The following is a 17,335-nucleotide window of genomic DNA, read 5'->3' on the forward strand; positions in this document are numbered from 1 at the left end:
CCATTCCCCCCATCCCATTCCCCCATCCCATTCCCCATCCTATTCCCCGTCCCATTCCCTCCATCCCATCCCATCCCATCCCATCCCATCCCATCCATCCCATTCCCCATCCATTCCCCATCCCATTCCCCATCCCATTCCCCATCCCATTCCCTCCATCCCATTCCCCATCCCATCCCATTCCCCATCCCATTCCTCCATCCCATTCCATTCCCTTTATCCCATTCCCTCCATCCCAATTCTTTTGGAATTTTGCTGATGTTTGGTCGTGTCAGGGGTCACAGAATCCCGGGCTGCTTTGGGTGGGAAGGAGCTCAAACCCCAGCACCTCCCACTGTCCCCGCCTGGCCTGGGACGCTCCCAGGGATCCAGGGGCAGCCACAGCTGCTCTGGGAATTCCATCCCAGCCCCTCCCACCCTGCCCCGGCTGGTCCAACGCCGAATTCCCGTTTTCCTTCGCGTTCCTGCATTCCTGGGAAGCCCGCACTGGGACGGGCGGATCCACGCCGGGCTATTCCCGCAGGATGTCCCCGGGCAGGGCGGGCTCAGCTGGTTCGGTTTCCCGCAGGAGCGGAGCGGGGATGGCTCAGGGAAGCTCGGACATTCCCGGCCCCTCCGAGGTCACGGGCTGAGGCTGCAGCAGCTCCTGCCGCCGCCCCGATCCCGCCATGGGCAGGTGAGGATCCCGAAGGAACTGCCGGAGAAACCGGGATGGCTTTGGAGCGAATTCCAGCCTGGGAATGGTGTCCTGAGCCCGCTCAGCCCAGGACAGAACCTGGGGATGGGATGGGATGGGATGGAAGGGAACTTAAATTCATCCCATCCCACCCCTGCCATGGCAGGGAATCACCTCCCACTGCCCCAGGTTATCCCAGCCTGGCCCTGGGCACTGCCAGGGATCCAGGGACAGCCACAGTAAATCTGGGAATTCCAGCCCAGCCAGGAATTCCTTCCCAAAATCCCATCTAAATCTCCTCTTTCCCATTCCCTGTGTCCTGTCCCTCTCCAGCTCTCCTGGAGCCCCTTTCAGCCCTGAGGAATTGCCCTGAGATCTCCCCAGACTTCTCTGGGATCATTCCCGGATTTCCATTCCCTCAATCCCAAGCCAGGCTTTTCCCTCCTTTCCGGCTCGAGTTTTCCTGAGACTTTGGAAGAAATCCAGGAGATGAAAAGGAGCTCCAGCCCCGAACCCAGCAAATCCCCTGGGATCCTTCCATCCTCCCCATCCCAGGCCGCTCCCGGGGATGGGGCAGGGCTGGGAATTCCATCCCAGCCCCTCCAGGCTGGAATTTCCCCCGTGTTTAGCCCCAAGCCCAGCGCTCCAACCTCTCCTTTCTCCCTTTGGATTCCAGGATCAGCATCTCCTGCCTGCTCCCGGCCTCGTGGCACTTCAGCCTGTCCCCCGGGGGCTGTCCCCGCGTCCTGAACGCGTCCCTGCGGCAGCTGCTGCTGCTCGGGGCCGCCGCCGCCGCGGGGACGCTGCTGCTCTGCGCCCTGCTGCTGCTGCGGGGAAAGCACGGCCGGGAGGGGAAATTCCAGAGGTGAGAGGGAGGGAATTCCATGGGAAACTGGGAAATGGAGCTGTGGGTAAAGGGGGAACAGTCACAGGTGTCCTCACTGCTGCTCTGCGCCCAGCTGCTGCTGCGGGGAAAGCACGGCCGGGAGGGGGAATTCCAGAGGTGAGAGGGAGGGAATTCCCTGGGAAACTGGGAAATGGAGCTGTGGGAGAATGGGAAACGCTGCTCTGCGCCCTGCTGCTGCTGCGGGGAAAGCACGGCCGGGAGGGGAAATTCCAGAGGTGAGAGAGAGGGAATTCCATGGGAAACTGGGAAATGGAGCTGTGGGGAAATGGGAACACTCCTGCTGCAGGGAAATCATGGCAGGGAGGGGAAATTGCACAGGTGAGAGGGAGGGAATTCCCTGGGAAACTGGGAAATGGAGCTGTGGGAGAATGGGAAACACTGCTCTGCGCCCTGCTGCTGCTGCGGGGAAAGCACGGCCGGGAGGGGAAATTCCACAGGTGAGAGGGAGGGAATTCCATGGGAAACTGGGATTCCACAGGTGAGAGAGAGGGAATTCCATGGGAAACAGGGAAATGGAGCTGTGGGGAAATGGGAAACACTCCTGCTGCAGGGAAATCACGGCCGGGAGGGGAAATTCCACAGGTGGGAGAGAGGGAATTCCATGGGAAACTGGGATTCCACAGGTGAGAGGGAATTCCATGGGAAACTGGGAATGGAGCTCTGGGGAAAGGAGAAAAGAATTCCATGGGAGACAGGGAGCTTTGGGGGAAAGCTCTGCTCTCCCCTCCTGCTCCAGAGACAGCACAGGGGGGACTGGAGGTTCCACAGGTGAGAGGGAGGGAATTCCATGGAAAACAGGGAAATGGAGCCTGGAGGAAAGGGCAATGCTGCTCTGCTCCCTGTTCCCGCTCTGGAGGCAGCAGGGGCAGAACATCCCACAGATGAGAGGGAGGGAATTCCATGGAAAACAGGACATGGAGCCTGCTCCTGACGCTCAGAAAGCACAGTGGACGTTCCACAGCGGAATTCCCTGCCGCAATTCCCACTTTTTTTTTCCCCCCCCGCCGCCAGATACCTGGCCAGGGCGACGGACACGGAAGCCACGGACACCGGGAACCCGAACCTGAGCTACGGGATCGTGGTGGATTGCGGCAGCAGCGGCTCCAGGGTGTTCGTGTACTGCTGGCCCCGGCACAACGGGAACCCCAAGGATCTGCTGGACATCCAGCAGATGAGGGACAGCTCCAGGAAACCCGTGGTGATGAAAATCAAACCAGGTACCGGGAAAAACGGGGAATTCCTCCAAGGTTTCAGCTCCTAACTGCGCTTCCTGCGCTCCGAAATGGCTGGATAAAGGAGATTTCCTGGGAAAAATCGGCTCCATGTGGGAATTTCTCCAGGATTTCCATTCCTAATTGTGCTTCCCGCACTCCAAAGTGTCTGGATAAAGGATATTTCCTGGGAAAATTGGCTCCACGTGGGAATTTCTCCAGGATTTCCATTCCTAATTGTGCTTCCCGCACTCCAAAGTGCCTGGATAAAGGATGTTCCCAGGTGGAGCAGCTCCAGGTTTCTTTGGGATCGGTTTGCAGGGGGTTTGAGGCTGGATTGGGGCAGCAGGGAGAGGTTTCTCTGTGAGACAGCTCCAGGAAACCCCTGGTGATGAAAATCAAACCAGGTACCGGGAAAAACAGAGAATTTCTCCAGATTTTGCTCTCCTAGCTTTGCTTTCTTCACTCCAGAGTGGCTGGATAAAGGATATTTCCATGTCGTGAGTGGGGAACTCCAGGTTTCTTTGGGATTGGTTTGCAGGGAGTTTAATCTGGATTGGGGCAGCAGGGAGAGGTTTTTCCATGGGAAAGCAACAGGAAAAGGTGGTGATGAAATTCAAATCAGCTACTGGGAAAAACACGGAATTTCTCCGTGATTTTCGTTCCTAGCTTTTCTTCCCGCGCTCCAGAGTGACTGGATTAAAGGATATTTCCATGTTGTGAGTGTGGGACAACTCCAACAAATTTCCCTTTATCCAGACATTTTGGAGTGCAGGAAGCAGAGTTAGGAGAGGAATTCACGGGGAAATTCCCTGTTTTTCCCAGTAGCTGCTTTGATTTTCATCACCAGGGGTTTCCTGGAGCTGCCTCACAGAGAAACCTCTCCCTGCTGCCCCAATCCAGCCTCAAACCCCCTGCAAACCGATCCCACAGAAACCTGGAGCTGCTCCACCTGGGTACATCCTTTATCCAGCCACTTTGGAGTGCAGGAAGCACAATTAGGAATGGAAATCCTGGAGAAATTCCCATGTGGAGCCAATTTTCCCAGGAAATATCCTTTATCCAGCCACTTTGGAGTGCGGGAAGCACAATTAGGAATGGAAATCCTGGAGAAATTCCCATGTGGAGCCAATTTTCCCAGGAAATATCCTTTATCCAGCCGCTTTGGAGTGCGGGAAGCGCAATTAGGAGCAGCTGGAAAACTCCAGCATTTTTCCCAGCCGATTCCCCGCTCTCCCTTTGCCTCCTTCGCTCCTCTGCTGAGGATTTTCCCGGGGAATTCCTCAGCCGGAGCTGCTCCAGTCCCAGCGTTGCGTTTTTCCCCAGGGATTTCGGAGTTCGCCGGCTCTCCCGACAAGGTCAGCGATTACATCCGGCCGCTGCTGAGCTTCGCCGCCGAGCACGTCCCGCGCCCCAAGCACAAGGAGACTCCTCTCTACATCCTGTGCACTGCTGGCATGAGGATCCTGCCCGAGAGGTGATTCCTGCTGCTTCTTGTCCCCTTTTCTGCCAGAAAATTGAGTGAGAGGCAGAGTTTAGTGAGAGACTCAGGTGTTGATTAATTCTTATCTGTGTTACAGTCTCACAAGCTGTGAGTTCTGATAACAAAGTGGAAAATGGCTCTGTCTCTCTTTCCAAGGTCTTTTAAGCACAAATTGTCCAATTGTGAGATGACACCTGAATTATTTTCACTTTTAACCCAAGAACCAAACACCCCTGGCCCGCAATGCGGATTTTTCTCCCCAATTCCAAAATCCCACCCAGAGCCAGGAAGGAGAAGGTGAAAAAGAAGGACTCAGCCTCCGCCCTAAATCCTCCATCTCGCTTCATCTCTGTTCCTGTGTTCTGAACCCTTCAGCTCTCAGTTCTGCACCCTGTGCTGTCACACACTTCTATCCCAACCACACACCCACGATCCCAGCGCTGTCACTCCATTCTGGAGCCTTTTCCACGGCCTCGGGTCAGTGCAGGGTTTGCTGGGGGGTCAGAGCCTGGCAGCACAGAAAGTTCTGGAATTCTCCGTGCCCAGGGCTCCAACATCTCTTGTTGGAACCATGAAAAGCTTTGGCGGCTCTGTCGGACACACCGAGGCACAAATGTGATAACAGTGATGACAATAAATACAAAAATACCTATTTTCAACATTCTCCCCGCACTGGTGTGAGGCTCAACCAGCCCAGGACCATTTAACCACGATCCTTCTTGGATTCTGAGCTTTGGTCACATCTTCCTGCAGTTTTGTGCTTGGATGTGGGATGGTTGGAAAGGTTCAGGCAAAGCCTTTACATCCGTGTACAGCGAAAGGTTGCCCGGGGTTCCAAGAATTCCCTGCTTTTTTGGTTTTTTGGGAATTCTGGTGATGCCTTGGGAGGGCTGAGCTGGAGCAGAGACTGGGCAGAGCTGGAGAATAAAGCAGAGATTTACTGAAAGGGCTTTAAGGGAAAAGCTTGGGCAGGACAAGAGCATGGCCAGGGCTGCACCCAAGGTGGAACCAAAATGGGCACAGAATGGACAAATGGTCACGAGGTCTCACACTTTGATAAGTTTTGTTCCATTTGCACGTTGGTGTTTAATTGTCCCATCCCAGCTCCAGGCTGTGAGCTCCCATCCTTCTCGTTCCTCCCTCCAGCCACCGCTGTTTGTGCTTTGGGGCTGAAAGTTGTCCTTGGTGTGCAGCAGGAGCAGGATTTGTTTTGTGTCGCTGCTGTGTGCAGAGAGCTGAGTGACCCTGAGTGTGAGCTCAGAGCTGCGCCTGGGCAGCGCAGAACCTGAAATACACGAAATTAAAACTCGAGGCACCACCAGCAGCAATCCTGGCTCTTTTTTAATCCCTTTTTCCATGGAATTTTGCAGCCAGCAAAAAGCCATCCTGGAGGATCTGCTCACGGACATCCCCGTGCACTTCGATTTCCTCTTCTCTGACTCCCACGCCGAGGTGATTTCTGGGAAGCAGGAAGGTAGGAGGACCCTTGGAAAAACACCTGGGAAATATTCAGGAATCCCAAGTGTTTGGATTCCCAAATTCCTGGGGTTTTTTTGGGTATTTTCCCTCACCTGCAGGAGTCTATGCGTGGATTGGGATCAACTTTGTCCTCGGAAGATTCGAGCACACGGACGATGGTGAGGACCCGAGGGGCACCTGGGGGGCTCCAGGGGATGCAATTCCAGCCGGATGTTGGGGTGCAATTCCAGCCCTGGGAACTGCGTTTCCAGCTGTAGGGGTGCAATTCCAGCCCCGGGAACTGCGTTTCCAGCTGTTGGGGTGCAATTCCAGCCCCGGGAACTGCGTTTCCAGCTGTTGGGGTGCAATTCCAACCCTGGGAACTGCGTTTCCAGCTGTTGGGGTGCAATTCCAACCCTGGGAACTGCGTTTCCAGCTGTTGGGGTGCAATTCCAGCCCCGGGAACTGCATTTCCAGCTGTTGGGTGCAATTCCAGCCCTGGGAACTGCGTTTCCAGCTGTTGGGGTGCAATTCCAGCCCCGGGAATTGCGTTTCCAGCTGTTGGGGTACAATTCCAGCCCCGGGAATTGCGTTTCCAGCTGTTGGGGTGCAATTCTAGCCCCGGGAACTGCGTTTCCAGCTGTTGGGGTGCAATTCCAGCCAGATGTTGGCAGCTGCTGCCGGGGCTGGGTTGGCTCCGCTCCCACCTGGAGCTTTAACAGCCACCAGGAGCAGCTCCTGTGGCTGAAACCCCAGGATTTTTCCCTGTATCCCAGAGATTTTTCCCTCTTTCCCAGAGGACAAGGTCATGGTGGAGCTACAGATCCTGGGAAAGGAGTGCAGGGATTTTTCCCTGTATCTCATTGATTTTTCCATTGATTTTTCCCTGTATCTCACTGATTTTTCCCTATATCCCGTTGATTTTTCCCTGTGTCCCATTGATTTTCCCATTGATCTTTCCCTGTATCCCATTGATTTTTCCCTGTATCTCACTGATTTTTCCCTCTATCCCACTGATTTTCCCAGCCATTTTTCCCTGTTTCCCAGAGGACGAGGCCGTGGTGGAGGTGCAGATCCCGGGCAGCGAGCGCAGGGATTGTTCCCTATATCCCACTGATTTTTCCCTCTATCCCACTGATTTTCCCACTGATTTTTCCCTGTATCCCACTGATTTTCCAGCGATTTTTCCCTGTTTCCCAGAGGACGAGGCCGTGGTGGAGGTGCAGATCCCGGGCAGCGAGCACAGGGATATTTCCCTCTATCCCACTGATTTTTCCCTCTATCCCACTGATTTTTCCCTCTATCCCACTGATTGTTCCCTGTATCCCACTGATTTTTCCCTGTATCCCACTGATTTCCCAGCGATTTTTCCCTGTTTCCCAGAGGACGAGGCCGTGGTGGAGGTGCAGATCCCAGGCAGTGATCGCAGGGATTGTTCCCTGTATCCCACTGATTTTTCCCTGTATCCCACTGATTTTTCCCTGTATCCCAGTGATTTTTCCCCGTTTCCCGGAGGACGAGGCCGTGGTGGAGGTGCAGATCCCGGGCAGTGAGCACAGGGATATTTCCCTCTATCCCACTGATTTTTCCCTGTATCCCAGTGATTTTTCCCTGTTTCCCAGAGGACGAGGCCGTGGTGGAGGTGCAGATCCCAGGCAGCGAGCGCAGGGATTGTTCCCTGTATCCCACTGATTTTTCCCTGTATCCCAGCGATTTTTCCCTGTTTCCCAGAGGACGAGGCCGTGGTGGAGGTGCAGATCCCAGGCGGCGATCGCAGGAATTGTTCCCTGTATCCCAGTGATTTTTCCCCATTTCCCAGAGGACGAGGCCGTGGTGGAGGTGCAGATCCCGGGCAGCGAGCGCCGCGATCCCATTTTCCGCAAGAGAACCGTGGGCATCCTGGACATGGGCGGCGTCTCCACGCAGATCGCCTACGAGGTTCCCCCGAGTGTAAGCCTCGCCTCCCCTCGGCACGTCGTTATCCCGGAATTCCCTCTCCCCTGGGGATGATTTTAACACCTTTTCCTTCCTTTCCCGTCCTTTGGGATACTCCATTCCCATCCCCAAAATCCAGAGGGGCGATGGCGGCGCGAGATCTCCGCCAGCTGAAAATTCCTTTTGTGCTCTCCGTTCCCATCGCTCCAATCCTGCGCTGATCCCTCGTTTTTAGGGGGTTTTTTTTGGATAATTTGAAATCCCTTCGAGTCCAAACTTCGCATCCCGGGGCTTAAAACCCAAAAATCCTCTAAAAAAATCTTCCGTAGAAACGATTTTTTTCCTGAAATTTTCCATGAGAAATGGAATTAACAGTTGGGAACGTCACCGGATTGCTTCGTCCCAAATGGGACGTAAATGGCTCCAATTCCACTGAGTTCTGGAGCAATTCCTGAGTTTTTCAAGCTGAGCTTCCCGTGAAATTTATTGGGAATTATCTAAAGGGAAAAAAAAAAAAACAACACAGCATCAAATCCCCGTGTTTGGCTCTGCTCTAAAAATGGATAAATCGAGTTTTTAAATCCGAATAAATGGAGTTTTGAAATTCCAAATAATGTGGAAAATTATTATTCCCAAGGAAAACTCCTTTATTTTGTTCTCCCTCTGAAATAATCTTGGATTTTACAAATAAAATAGGAGAGATGATTATTACAGAGGAAAACTCCTTTTTTTTTTTGCTCTCTCAATGAAATAATCTTGGATTTTCCAAATAATGTGGGAAATGATTATTCCAGAGGAAAACTCCTCAGTTTTTGCTCTCCCAATGAAATAATCTTGGATTTTCCTAATAATGTGGGAGATGATTATTCCAGAGGAAAACTCCTCAGTTTTTGCTCTCCCAATGAAATAATCTTGGATTTTAAAAATAAAGTGGGAGATGATCATCCCCGAGGAAAACTCCTTCAGTTTTGCTCTCCTTATGAAATAATCCCATTTTTTTTAACAATAATATGGGAGAGATGATCATTCCCAAGGAAAACTCCTCAGTTTTTCTCCCCCCTCTAAAATAATCCTGGATTTTCCAAATAATGTGGGAGATTATTATTCCAGAGGAAAACTCCTCAATTTTTGCTCTCCCAATGAAATAATCTTGGATTTTCCTAATAATGTGGGAAATGATTATTCCAGAGGAAAACTCCTCAATTTTTGCTCTCCCCATGAAATAATCTTGGATTTTAAAAATGATGTGGGAAATGATTATTCCCAAGGAAAACTCCTCAGTTTTTGCTCTCCCAATGAAATAATCTTGGATTTTAAAAATTATGTGGGAGATGATCATCCCTGAGGAAAACTCCTTCAGTTTTGCTCTCCTTATGAAATAATCCCATTTTTTTTAACAATAATATGGGAGAGATGATCATTCCCAAGAAAAACTCCTCAGTTTTTCTCCCCCCTCTAAAATAATCCTGGATTTTCCAAATAATGTGGGAGATTATTATTCCAGAGGAAAACTCCTCAGTTTTTGCTCTCCCAATGAAATAATTTTGGCTTTTCCAAATAAAGTGGGAAATGATTATTCCAGAGGAAAACTCCTCAATTTTTGCTCTCCCAATGAAATACTCTTGCCTTTTCCAAATAAAGCGGGAGCTGATCATCCCAGAGGAAAACTCCTCAAACACCTGAATTAGAAAAAGCTGAGAAACACCGGAAAAGGCGCTCCGGGCCGTGGGGAGCTCTCGTTCCCGGGAACACCCAAACAGAACCCATGGAGGCGGCTCCTCAGGACCTCCAGACCTTTCCCAACCACAACGACTCCACGCTCCTCCGGAATCACCCTCCGGAATCACGGATGGGAGAGGAAACCACTCACGGGGACGGGCGCGGGGCGGATTTTCGATCCCCAAAAAAACGCGATTTCGGGACGGAGCTCGGCCCGACCGTTCCCGATTTTGCCGCTGCAGGAGGAGGTGGCCAAGAGCCTGCTGGCGGAGTTCAACCTGGGCTGCGACGCGCACCAGACGCGGCACGAGTACCGCGTCTACGTGGCCACCTTCCTGGGCTTCGGCGGCAACGCGGCACGCGCGAGGTACGAGCAGAGCCTCCTCGCCAGCGGCCTCCTCAGGAACAGGTACCGGGAACCGGCCCGGGATTCCGGCTGCTCCGGCACCGGGGAGCGGCCAAGGGCGGGATGGAGCGGCCTGGGATGGAGGGAGGCGGTCGTGGAAATACGGGAATGATCCTGGGTGTTGTGAGGATAAGGATAAGGAGTAGTGGGTTCAGCTGGAATTTAGGTTGGATTTATGGAGGGAATTCCCAATGTGAGGGTGGGGAAGGGCTGGGATGGGATTCCGGCTGCTCCAGCACCGGGGAGCGGCCAAGGGCTGGGATGGAGCGGCCTGGGATGGAGGGAGGCGGTCGTGGAAATACGGGAGTGATCCTGGGTGTTGTGAGGATAAGGATAAGGAGTAGTGGGTTCAGCTGGAATTTAGGTTGGATTTATGGAGGGAATTCCCAATATGAGGGTGGGGAAGGGTTGGGATGGGATTCCCAGAGGAGCTGTGGCTGCCCCTGGATCCCTGGCAGTGACCAAGGATGGGATGGAGCAGCCTGGAATGGAGGGAGGCGGTCATGGAAATACGGGAGTGATCCTGGGTGTTGTGAGGATAAGGATAAAGAGTAATAAGTTGTAATTTAGTAATAAGCTGGAATTTAGGTTGGAGTTATGGAGGGAATTCCCAATGTGAGGGTGGGGAAGGGTTGGGATGGGATTCCCAGAGGAGCTGTGGCTGCTCTGGATCTCTGGGAGCGGCCAAGGGTGGGATGGAGCGGCCTGGGATGGAGGGAGGCGGTCATGGAAATACGGGAGTGATCCTGGGTGTTGTGAGGATAAGGATAAAGAGTAATAAGTTGTAATTTAGTAATAAGCTGGAATTTAGGTTGGATTTATGGAGGGAATTCCCAGTGTGAGGGTGGGGAAGGGCTGGGATGGGATTCCCAGAGGAGCTCTGGCTGCCCCCGGATCCCTGGAAGTGCCCAAGGATGGGATGGAGCAGCCTGGGACACTGGGATATTTCCCAGCCCACTGGATATTTTAATTCCCTTCCCACCTCCCCAGTGCTTAATTTATTAACAATTACAGCTAACGACAACAACTGACCAATCTAACCAAAAAAAACCAGCACAGATCCCAGTTTTCTGGGCTTTTTTTCGTGGATAACCCAGCTGGCTCCCCGATCTCTGTGTGTTCCCCCAGGCTGCTGGGCAGGCAGAGCCTGGAATTGCCATTATTGGATCCATGGCACTAACAAAACAACAACTGACCAATCTAACCAAAAAAACCCAGCACAAATCCCAATTCCCTGAGCTCTTTTTTCATGGATAACCCAGCTGCATCCCCAATCTCTGTGTGTTCCCTCAGGCTGCTGGGCAGGCAGAGCCTGGAATTCCCATTCCTGCATCCGTGTCACTAACAAAACAACAACAACTGACCAATCTAACGAAAAACCCAGCACAAATCCCAATTCCCTGAGCTCTTTTTTGTGGATAACCCAGCTGGCTCCCCGATCTCTGTGTGTTCCCTCAGGCTGCTGGGCAGGCAGAGCACAGAATTCCCATTCCTGCATCCGTGCCACTTAGAACAACAACTGACCAATCTAACCAAATACCCAGCACAAATCCCAATTTTCTGAGCTCTTTTCGTGGATAACCCAGCTGTCTCCCCAATCTCTGTGCGTTCCCTCAGGCTGCTGGGCAGGCAGAGCGGGCTGAGCCCGGAGTTCCCGTTCCTGGACCCGTGCCTGCCGCGGGACGCGCGGGACGAGCTGCAGCACGCGGGGCTGACGCTGCACCTGCGCGGCACCGGCGACTTCCAGCGGTGCCGGGAGCTGCTGCAGCCGCTGCTGAACAGAACCAACGAGACCCGGAGCTCCCTGAACGGCGTCTTCCAGCCGCCCGTGCAGTTCCAGAGCAGCGAGTTCTACGGATTCTCCGAGTTCTACTACTGCACCGAGGACGTGCTGAGGATGGGCGGCGAGTACAGCGCGGCCAGGTTCGCCAGGGCGGCGCAGGTGAGGGAACCGGGAGGAATTCCCTCCGTGGAACAACTTCCACGAGGGTTCTGTTCCTAAAATCCTGCAGTAAAACTCTGCCTTGAGAGGTCCCAAATTCCTTAAGAGATCCCAAATTCCTGAATTCACTGAAGCTGCAAAAGTGAAAATCAGACAATTTGGCAATTCCCTAAAAACAGAGGGACAATTTTCTCCTCCAAGGATATTCCCAGAGAATTTGACATCAATTCCACCCCAAATTCCATCAGTGGATAGAAATATTCCTGTCAAATTTGGGGGTTGCCTTACTGAATATTCCCAGAGAATTTGACCTCAATTCCACCCCAAATTCCAAGTGTGGATCGAAACAGTCCCGTGAAATTTGGGGGTTGCCTTACTGAATATTCCCAGAGAATTTGATGTTAATTCCACCCCAAATTCCAAGTGTGGATCAAAATATTCCTGCGAAATTTGGGGTTTGCCGTACTGAATATTCCCAGAGAATTTGCTGTTAATTCCACCCCACATTCCATCAGTGGATCACAATATTCCCGTGAAATTCGGGATTTGCCTTACTGAATATTCCCAGAGAATTTGATGTTAATTCCACCCCACATTCCATCAGTGGATCAAAATATTCCTGTGCAATTTGGGGTTTGCCTTACTGAATATCCCCAGAGAATCTGACATCGATTCCACCCCAAATTCCAAGTGTGGATCACAATATTCCCGCGAAATTCGGGATTTGCCTCGTTGCCGACGCAAGCCGCTGTTGGGGTTTTTTTGGGAATTTTTTGTTTTCCCTGCCGCTCCAGCGCGTTTCACGGGGTGGGATTCTCCTCCCCCGGCGCGGAAGGGATGCCGGGGTGGTTCCCTTTTCCCCATTTTCCCGTTTTTTCCCCCCTTTTCTCCCCGCAGGATTACTGTGCCACCAGGTGGTCGGTGCTGCGGGAGCGTTTCGAGCGCGGGCTCTACGCGCCGCACGCGGATCTGCACCGGCTCAAGTGAGCGGCGGCGGGAATGGCGCCGGGAATTCCTCCTGCCGGGGCGCGGGGTGCTTGGGAGCGGGGGGAAAAAACCTGGGAAAGGCTGAAAATTCCGTGTGTAATTGTGCCCTGTGCTTGTTGGAATGCTGAGCTGGGCTTACTGTGCTCTTCCTGGCTGGTCCCGCTGTTCCTGATCCCAGTGTTCCTGATCCCACTGTTTCTGATCCCACTGTTTCTGATCCCACTGTTCCTGATCCCACTGTTCCTGCCTGATCCCACTGTTCCTGATCCCGCTGTTCCTGATCCCACTGTTCCTGCCTGATCCCACTGTTCCTGATCCCTTTTCTCCTGCCTGATCCCACTGTTCTGATCCCATTTTTCCTGACTGATCCAAATGTTTCTTGACTGATCCCACTGTTCCTGATCCCAGTGTTCCTTGACTGATCACACTGTTCTGATCCAGTTTTTTCTGCCTGATCCCGGTGTTCCTGATCCCACTGCTCTGATCCCACTGCTCTGATCCCACTGCTCTGATCCCACTGTTCCTGATCCCACTGCTCTGATCCCATTTTTCCTGCCTGATCCCGCTGCTCTGATCCCGCTGCTCTGATCCCGCTGCTCTGATCCCACTGCTCTGATCCCATTTTTCCTGCCCGATCCCACTGCTCTGATCCCACTGCTCTGATCCCACTGCTCTGATCCCACTGTTCCTGATCCCACTGTTCCTGATCCCACTGCTCTGATCCCATTTTTCCTGCCTGATCCCGCTGCTCTGATCCCACTGCTCTGATCCCACTGCTCTGATCCCATTTTTCCTGCCTGATCCCACTGCTCTGATCCCATTTTTCCTGCCTGATCCCGCTGTTCTGATCCCGCTGTTCTCCCAGGTTCCAGTGCTTTAAGTCCGCCTGGATGTTCGAGGTTTTCCACCGGGGATTTTCCTTCCCCGAGAGCTACGGGAGCCTGAGGACGGCGCTGCAGGTCTACGACAAGGAGGTGCAGTGGACCCTGGGCGCCATCCTCTACAGGACCCGCTTCCTGCCCCTCAGGTACCCCGGGAATCCGGGAACACCCTTTGGGAGGGGAATTTTGGGGATGGGAACTTGTGGGGTTTAGCTCCTGTTCCCTAAAATGGGCTCTCATTCCTGCCCTGTCTGATTCCCAGCAATTCAGAAGTGGAATTTTCCCTCTGAGATGTGCTCGTTGTCCCTCTGCTCTTTCCCAGGGCTCTCAAAAATCTGGGAAAAGCCTTTGGGAAGGGAGTTTTGGGGATGGGAGGAGGTGGTGATCCTTCAAATCCTGGAGTTTAGATCCTGTTCCCCAAAACGGGCTCTGGTTCCTGCCCTGAGCCGCGCTGGAAGAGGAATTTGGCTTCCAGAGCGTGGCTGTTGTCCCTCTGCTCCTTCCCAGGGCTCTCAAAAATCCGGGAAAAGCCTTTGGGAGGGGAATTTTGGGGATGGGAACTTGTGGGGTTTAGATGCTGTTCCCTAAAATGGGCTCTGATTCCTGCCCTGAGCCAAGCTGGAAGCGGAATTTGGCCTCCAAATCACATCTGCTCTTTTCCTGGGACATCCTCTAAAAAAAAGGGGGAAAATCCTTTGGGAGGGGAATTTGGAGATGGAAACCTGTGTTTTTTAGAGCCTCAGCTTGTGCTTTTTAGAGTTTATTCCCCAAAATGGGCTCTGATTCCCACCAATTCAGAAGTGGAATTTTCCCTCTGAGACGTGCTCGTTGTCCCTCTGCTCTTTCCCAGGGCTCTCAAAAATCTGGGAAAAGCCTTTGGGAAGGGAATTTGGGGATGGGAGGAGTGTGATGATCCCTCAAACTGTGGTTTTTAGATCCAGCCTCCCCTCACAAAATGGGCTCTGACTGGGCCCTGTCCAATTCCCACCAAGCTGGGAGCGGAATTTGGCCTCCAAATCACATCTGCTCTTTTCCTGGGACATCCTCTAAAAAAAAGTGGGAAAAGCCTTTGGGAGAGGATTTTGGGGTTGGGAACTCGTGTTTTTTAGAGCCTCGGCTTAGAGCTTTTTAGATCCTGCTCCCCAAAACGAGCTCTGATTCCTGCCTTGATCCCCGCCGAGTCGGAAGCGGGATTTCCCCTCCCAGGCGTGCCCCTTGTCCCTGTGCTCTTCCCCAGGGACATCCAGCAGGAGAATTTCCGTGGGATTCACTCCCGCTGGAGGAGCTTCTCCTTCGTGTACAACCATTTCCTGTTCCTGGCCTGCTTCCTGGTGGTGCTGCTCTCCATCCTGCTCTACCTGCTCCGCCTGCGCCGCATCCACCGCCGGATGTTCCACAGCTCCTCCTCCCCTTCCCTCTGGATCCAGGAGGGGCTTCCCCCGCAGAAAATCCCGGGATAAAGACTCCAGGGTGGATGGAGGGGCTCCATCCATGGAAAATCCATGGATAAAGACTCCAGGATGGATGGAGGGGCTCCACACATGGAAAATCCCGGGGTAAAGACTCCAGGGTGGATGGAGGGGATCCCCCAGCAGAAAATCCTTGGATAAAGACTCCAGGATGGATGGAGGGGCTCCACACATGGAAAATCCCGGGATAAAGACTCCATGGTGGATGGAGGGGATCCCCCAGCAGAAAATCCTTGGATAAAGACTCCGGGATGGATGGAGGAGCTCAATCCATGGAAAATCCTGGGATAAAGACTCCAGGATGGTTGGAGGGGCTCCACCCATGGAAAATCCTGGGATAAAGATTCCAGGGTGGATGGAGGATTCATCCACACACACAAAACACAACAAACAAACAAACGAAAGCCATTTTCGCCTCAGGGTTCCTCCTCTTTTTGCCCCTTGGAGAAGCAGAGTTGGGAATTCCGGGCAGGTTTGGGAATTCCAGGGAGACAGCAATGGGGGGGTGGTGAGGGAAAAATGCCAAAAAAAAAAGACTTTGCTGGGAATGTTGCACTTGGGGGTGTGAAGGAGAGGATGAGTTGAGTTCCCACCTTTGGGAGAGGCTGAAATCCCGGGATGAGCTCGGATTTTCCTCCCGGATTCCAGCGTTGCCGTCCCTGCTCTCGGCTTGGAGCCTCCAAGAACGGGAAATTCCAAAAACAAACACAAACCAAAACCCTTTTAGGACATTCGATGTGATCTTTTTATTTATTATTATTTTTTTCCCCCTCCCTTCTGGAATCACTCCCGGGACGGAGAAGGAAAATCCCTCGCATCCAGCGCTGCGCTTCCATTAAAAAAAAAAACAAACAAACAAACAACAAAAAACCAACAAAAAAAACTGCTTCCATCCCTTCTGCTCCCTCCTTTTTCCTTGGAAGCTTCACCCTCCCGCGGTGGCACCGGGATCGCTGCTTTCCATCCCCGATTTTCTGTGGAGACACCTCCCAGGAACTCCAGGAGCGCGAAGAGGAGCTGGAAAAGCGGAGCGGGAGGAGCGCGGGGTCTCTCCCGGCTCCTCTGGTAATTTATATTTTATTTAAATCCGTGGATTTTACTTGAAAGCCGATTTGTCCGTGATTAAAAAAAAAGTGGGATTTCTATGAGCCCTGGGCCTGCGGGTGTTTTGTTGGATCGTTTCCCGGCAGCTCCCGGGAAGGGGACACCTCGTCCCTGGGGTCATTGTCCCCTCCCCGGAGTGCCATTGTCGCTCCCGGGGTTATTCCCATTGTTATTCCCGAAATGCCATTGTTATTCCCGAGGTGCCATTGTTGGGGCCAAATAACGCGTGAAGCTCCCGAGAGAGGCGGAATGAGCCTGGAGCACCGCCTGTGTCCCTGTGTCCCTGTGTCCCTGTGTCCCTGTGTCCCTGTCCCCTCCTCGTGTCCCTGTCCCATCCCTGTGTCTCTGTCCTTGTCCCATCCCGGTGTCTCTGTCCCTGTCCTTGTCCCATCTCGGTGTCACTGTCCCTCTGTCCCTGTCCCTTTCCTGTGTCCCTGTGTCCCTGTCCCCTCCTCGTGTCCCTGTCCCATCCCTGTGTCTCTGTCCTTGTCCTTGTCCCATCCCGGTGTCACTGTCCCTCTGTCCGTGTCCGTGTCCCCTCCTCGTGCCCCTGTGTTCCTGTCCCATCCCTGTGTCTCTGTCCCTGTCCTAGTCACTGTCCCCCTGTCCCTGTCCCCTCCTCGTGTCCCTGTCCCATTCCTCTGTCCCTGTCCTTGTCCCATCCTGGTGTCACTGTCCCTGTGTCCTTGTCCCTTTCCTGTGTCCCTGTGTCCCTGTCCCCTCCTCGTGTCCCATCCCTGTGTCACTGTCCCTGTGTCCCCTTCCTGTGTCCCTGTCCCTTCCCTCTGTCCCTGTCCCCTCCTCGTGTCCCTGTCCCATCCCTCTGTCCCCGTCCCTGTCCCATTCTTCTGTCCTTGTCCCATCCTGGTGTCACTGTCCCTGTGTCCTTGTCCCTTTCCTGTGTCCCTGTGTCCCTGTGTCCCTGTGTCCTTGTCCCATCCCAGTGTTACTGTCACTCTGTCCCTGTCCTTGTCCCTGTCCCATCCCTGTGTCCCTGTGTCCTCCTCATGTCCCTGTCCCCTCCCTGTGTCCCTGTCTCCTTGTCCCATCCCGGTGTCCCTGTCCCCTTCCTGTGTCCCTGTCCCATCCCTGTGTTACTGTCACTCTGTCCCCTCCCTGTGTCCCTGTGTCCTTGTCCCATCCCTGTGTCCCTGTGT

At 53.2% G+C, this 17,335-nt stretch overlaps 1 protein-coding gene across 3 annotated transcripts in view; it reads left to right on the forward strand.

Moving 5' to 3' along the window:
- The window catches only part of ENTPD4 (ectonucleoside triphosphate diphosphohydrolase 4), a 16,884-nt gene extending 680 nt beyond the window's left edge, over positions 1–16,204 (forward strand). Inside the window, exons 2-13 of one of the 3 annotated variants that reach the window (XM_058424392.1) lie at positions 569–676; positions 1,353–1,541; positions 2,595–2,800; positions 4,121–4,271; positions 5,648–5,751; positions 5,855–5,914; positions 7,555–7,685; positions 9,632–9,798; positions 11,413–11,737; positions 12,635–12,720; positions 13,590–13,751; positions 14,787–16,204. In XM_058424392.1, coding sequence (XP_058280375.1) covers positions 669–676; positions 1,353–1,541; positions 2,595–2,800; positions 4,121–4,271; positions 5,648–5,751; positions 5,855–5,914; positions 7,555–7,685; positions 9,632–9,798; positions 11,413–11,737; positions 12,635–12,720; positions 13,590–13,751; positions 14,787–15,165 — 1,968 coding nt within the window. In that variant the 5' untranslated portion in view covers positions 569–668 and the 3' untranslated portion in view covers positions 15,166–16,204. Of the gene's footprint in view, positions 1–568; positions 677–1,352; positions 1,542–2,594; positions 2,801–3,167; positions 3,202–4,120; positions 4,272–5,647; positions 5,752–5,854; positions 5,915–7,554; positions 7,686–9,631; positions 9,799–11,412; positions 11,738–12,634; positions 12,721–13,589; positions 13,752–14,786 lie in introns of those variants that run through there. The other 2 variants (XM_040053997.2, XM_058424393.1) reach the window with 2 other exon arrangements.
- The last annotated feature ends 1,131 nt before the right edge of the window (positions 16,205–17,335 follow it).

This window comes from Hirundo rustica, unplaced genomic scaffold (genome assembly GCF_015227805.2).
Source record: "Hirundo rustica isolate bHirRus1 unplaced genomic scaffold, bHirRus1.pri.v3 scaffold_315_arrow_ctg1, whole genome shotgun sequence".
NCBI lineage: Eukaryota > Metazoa > Chordata > Aves > Passeriformes > Hirundinidae > Hirundo > Hirundo rustica.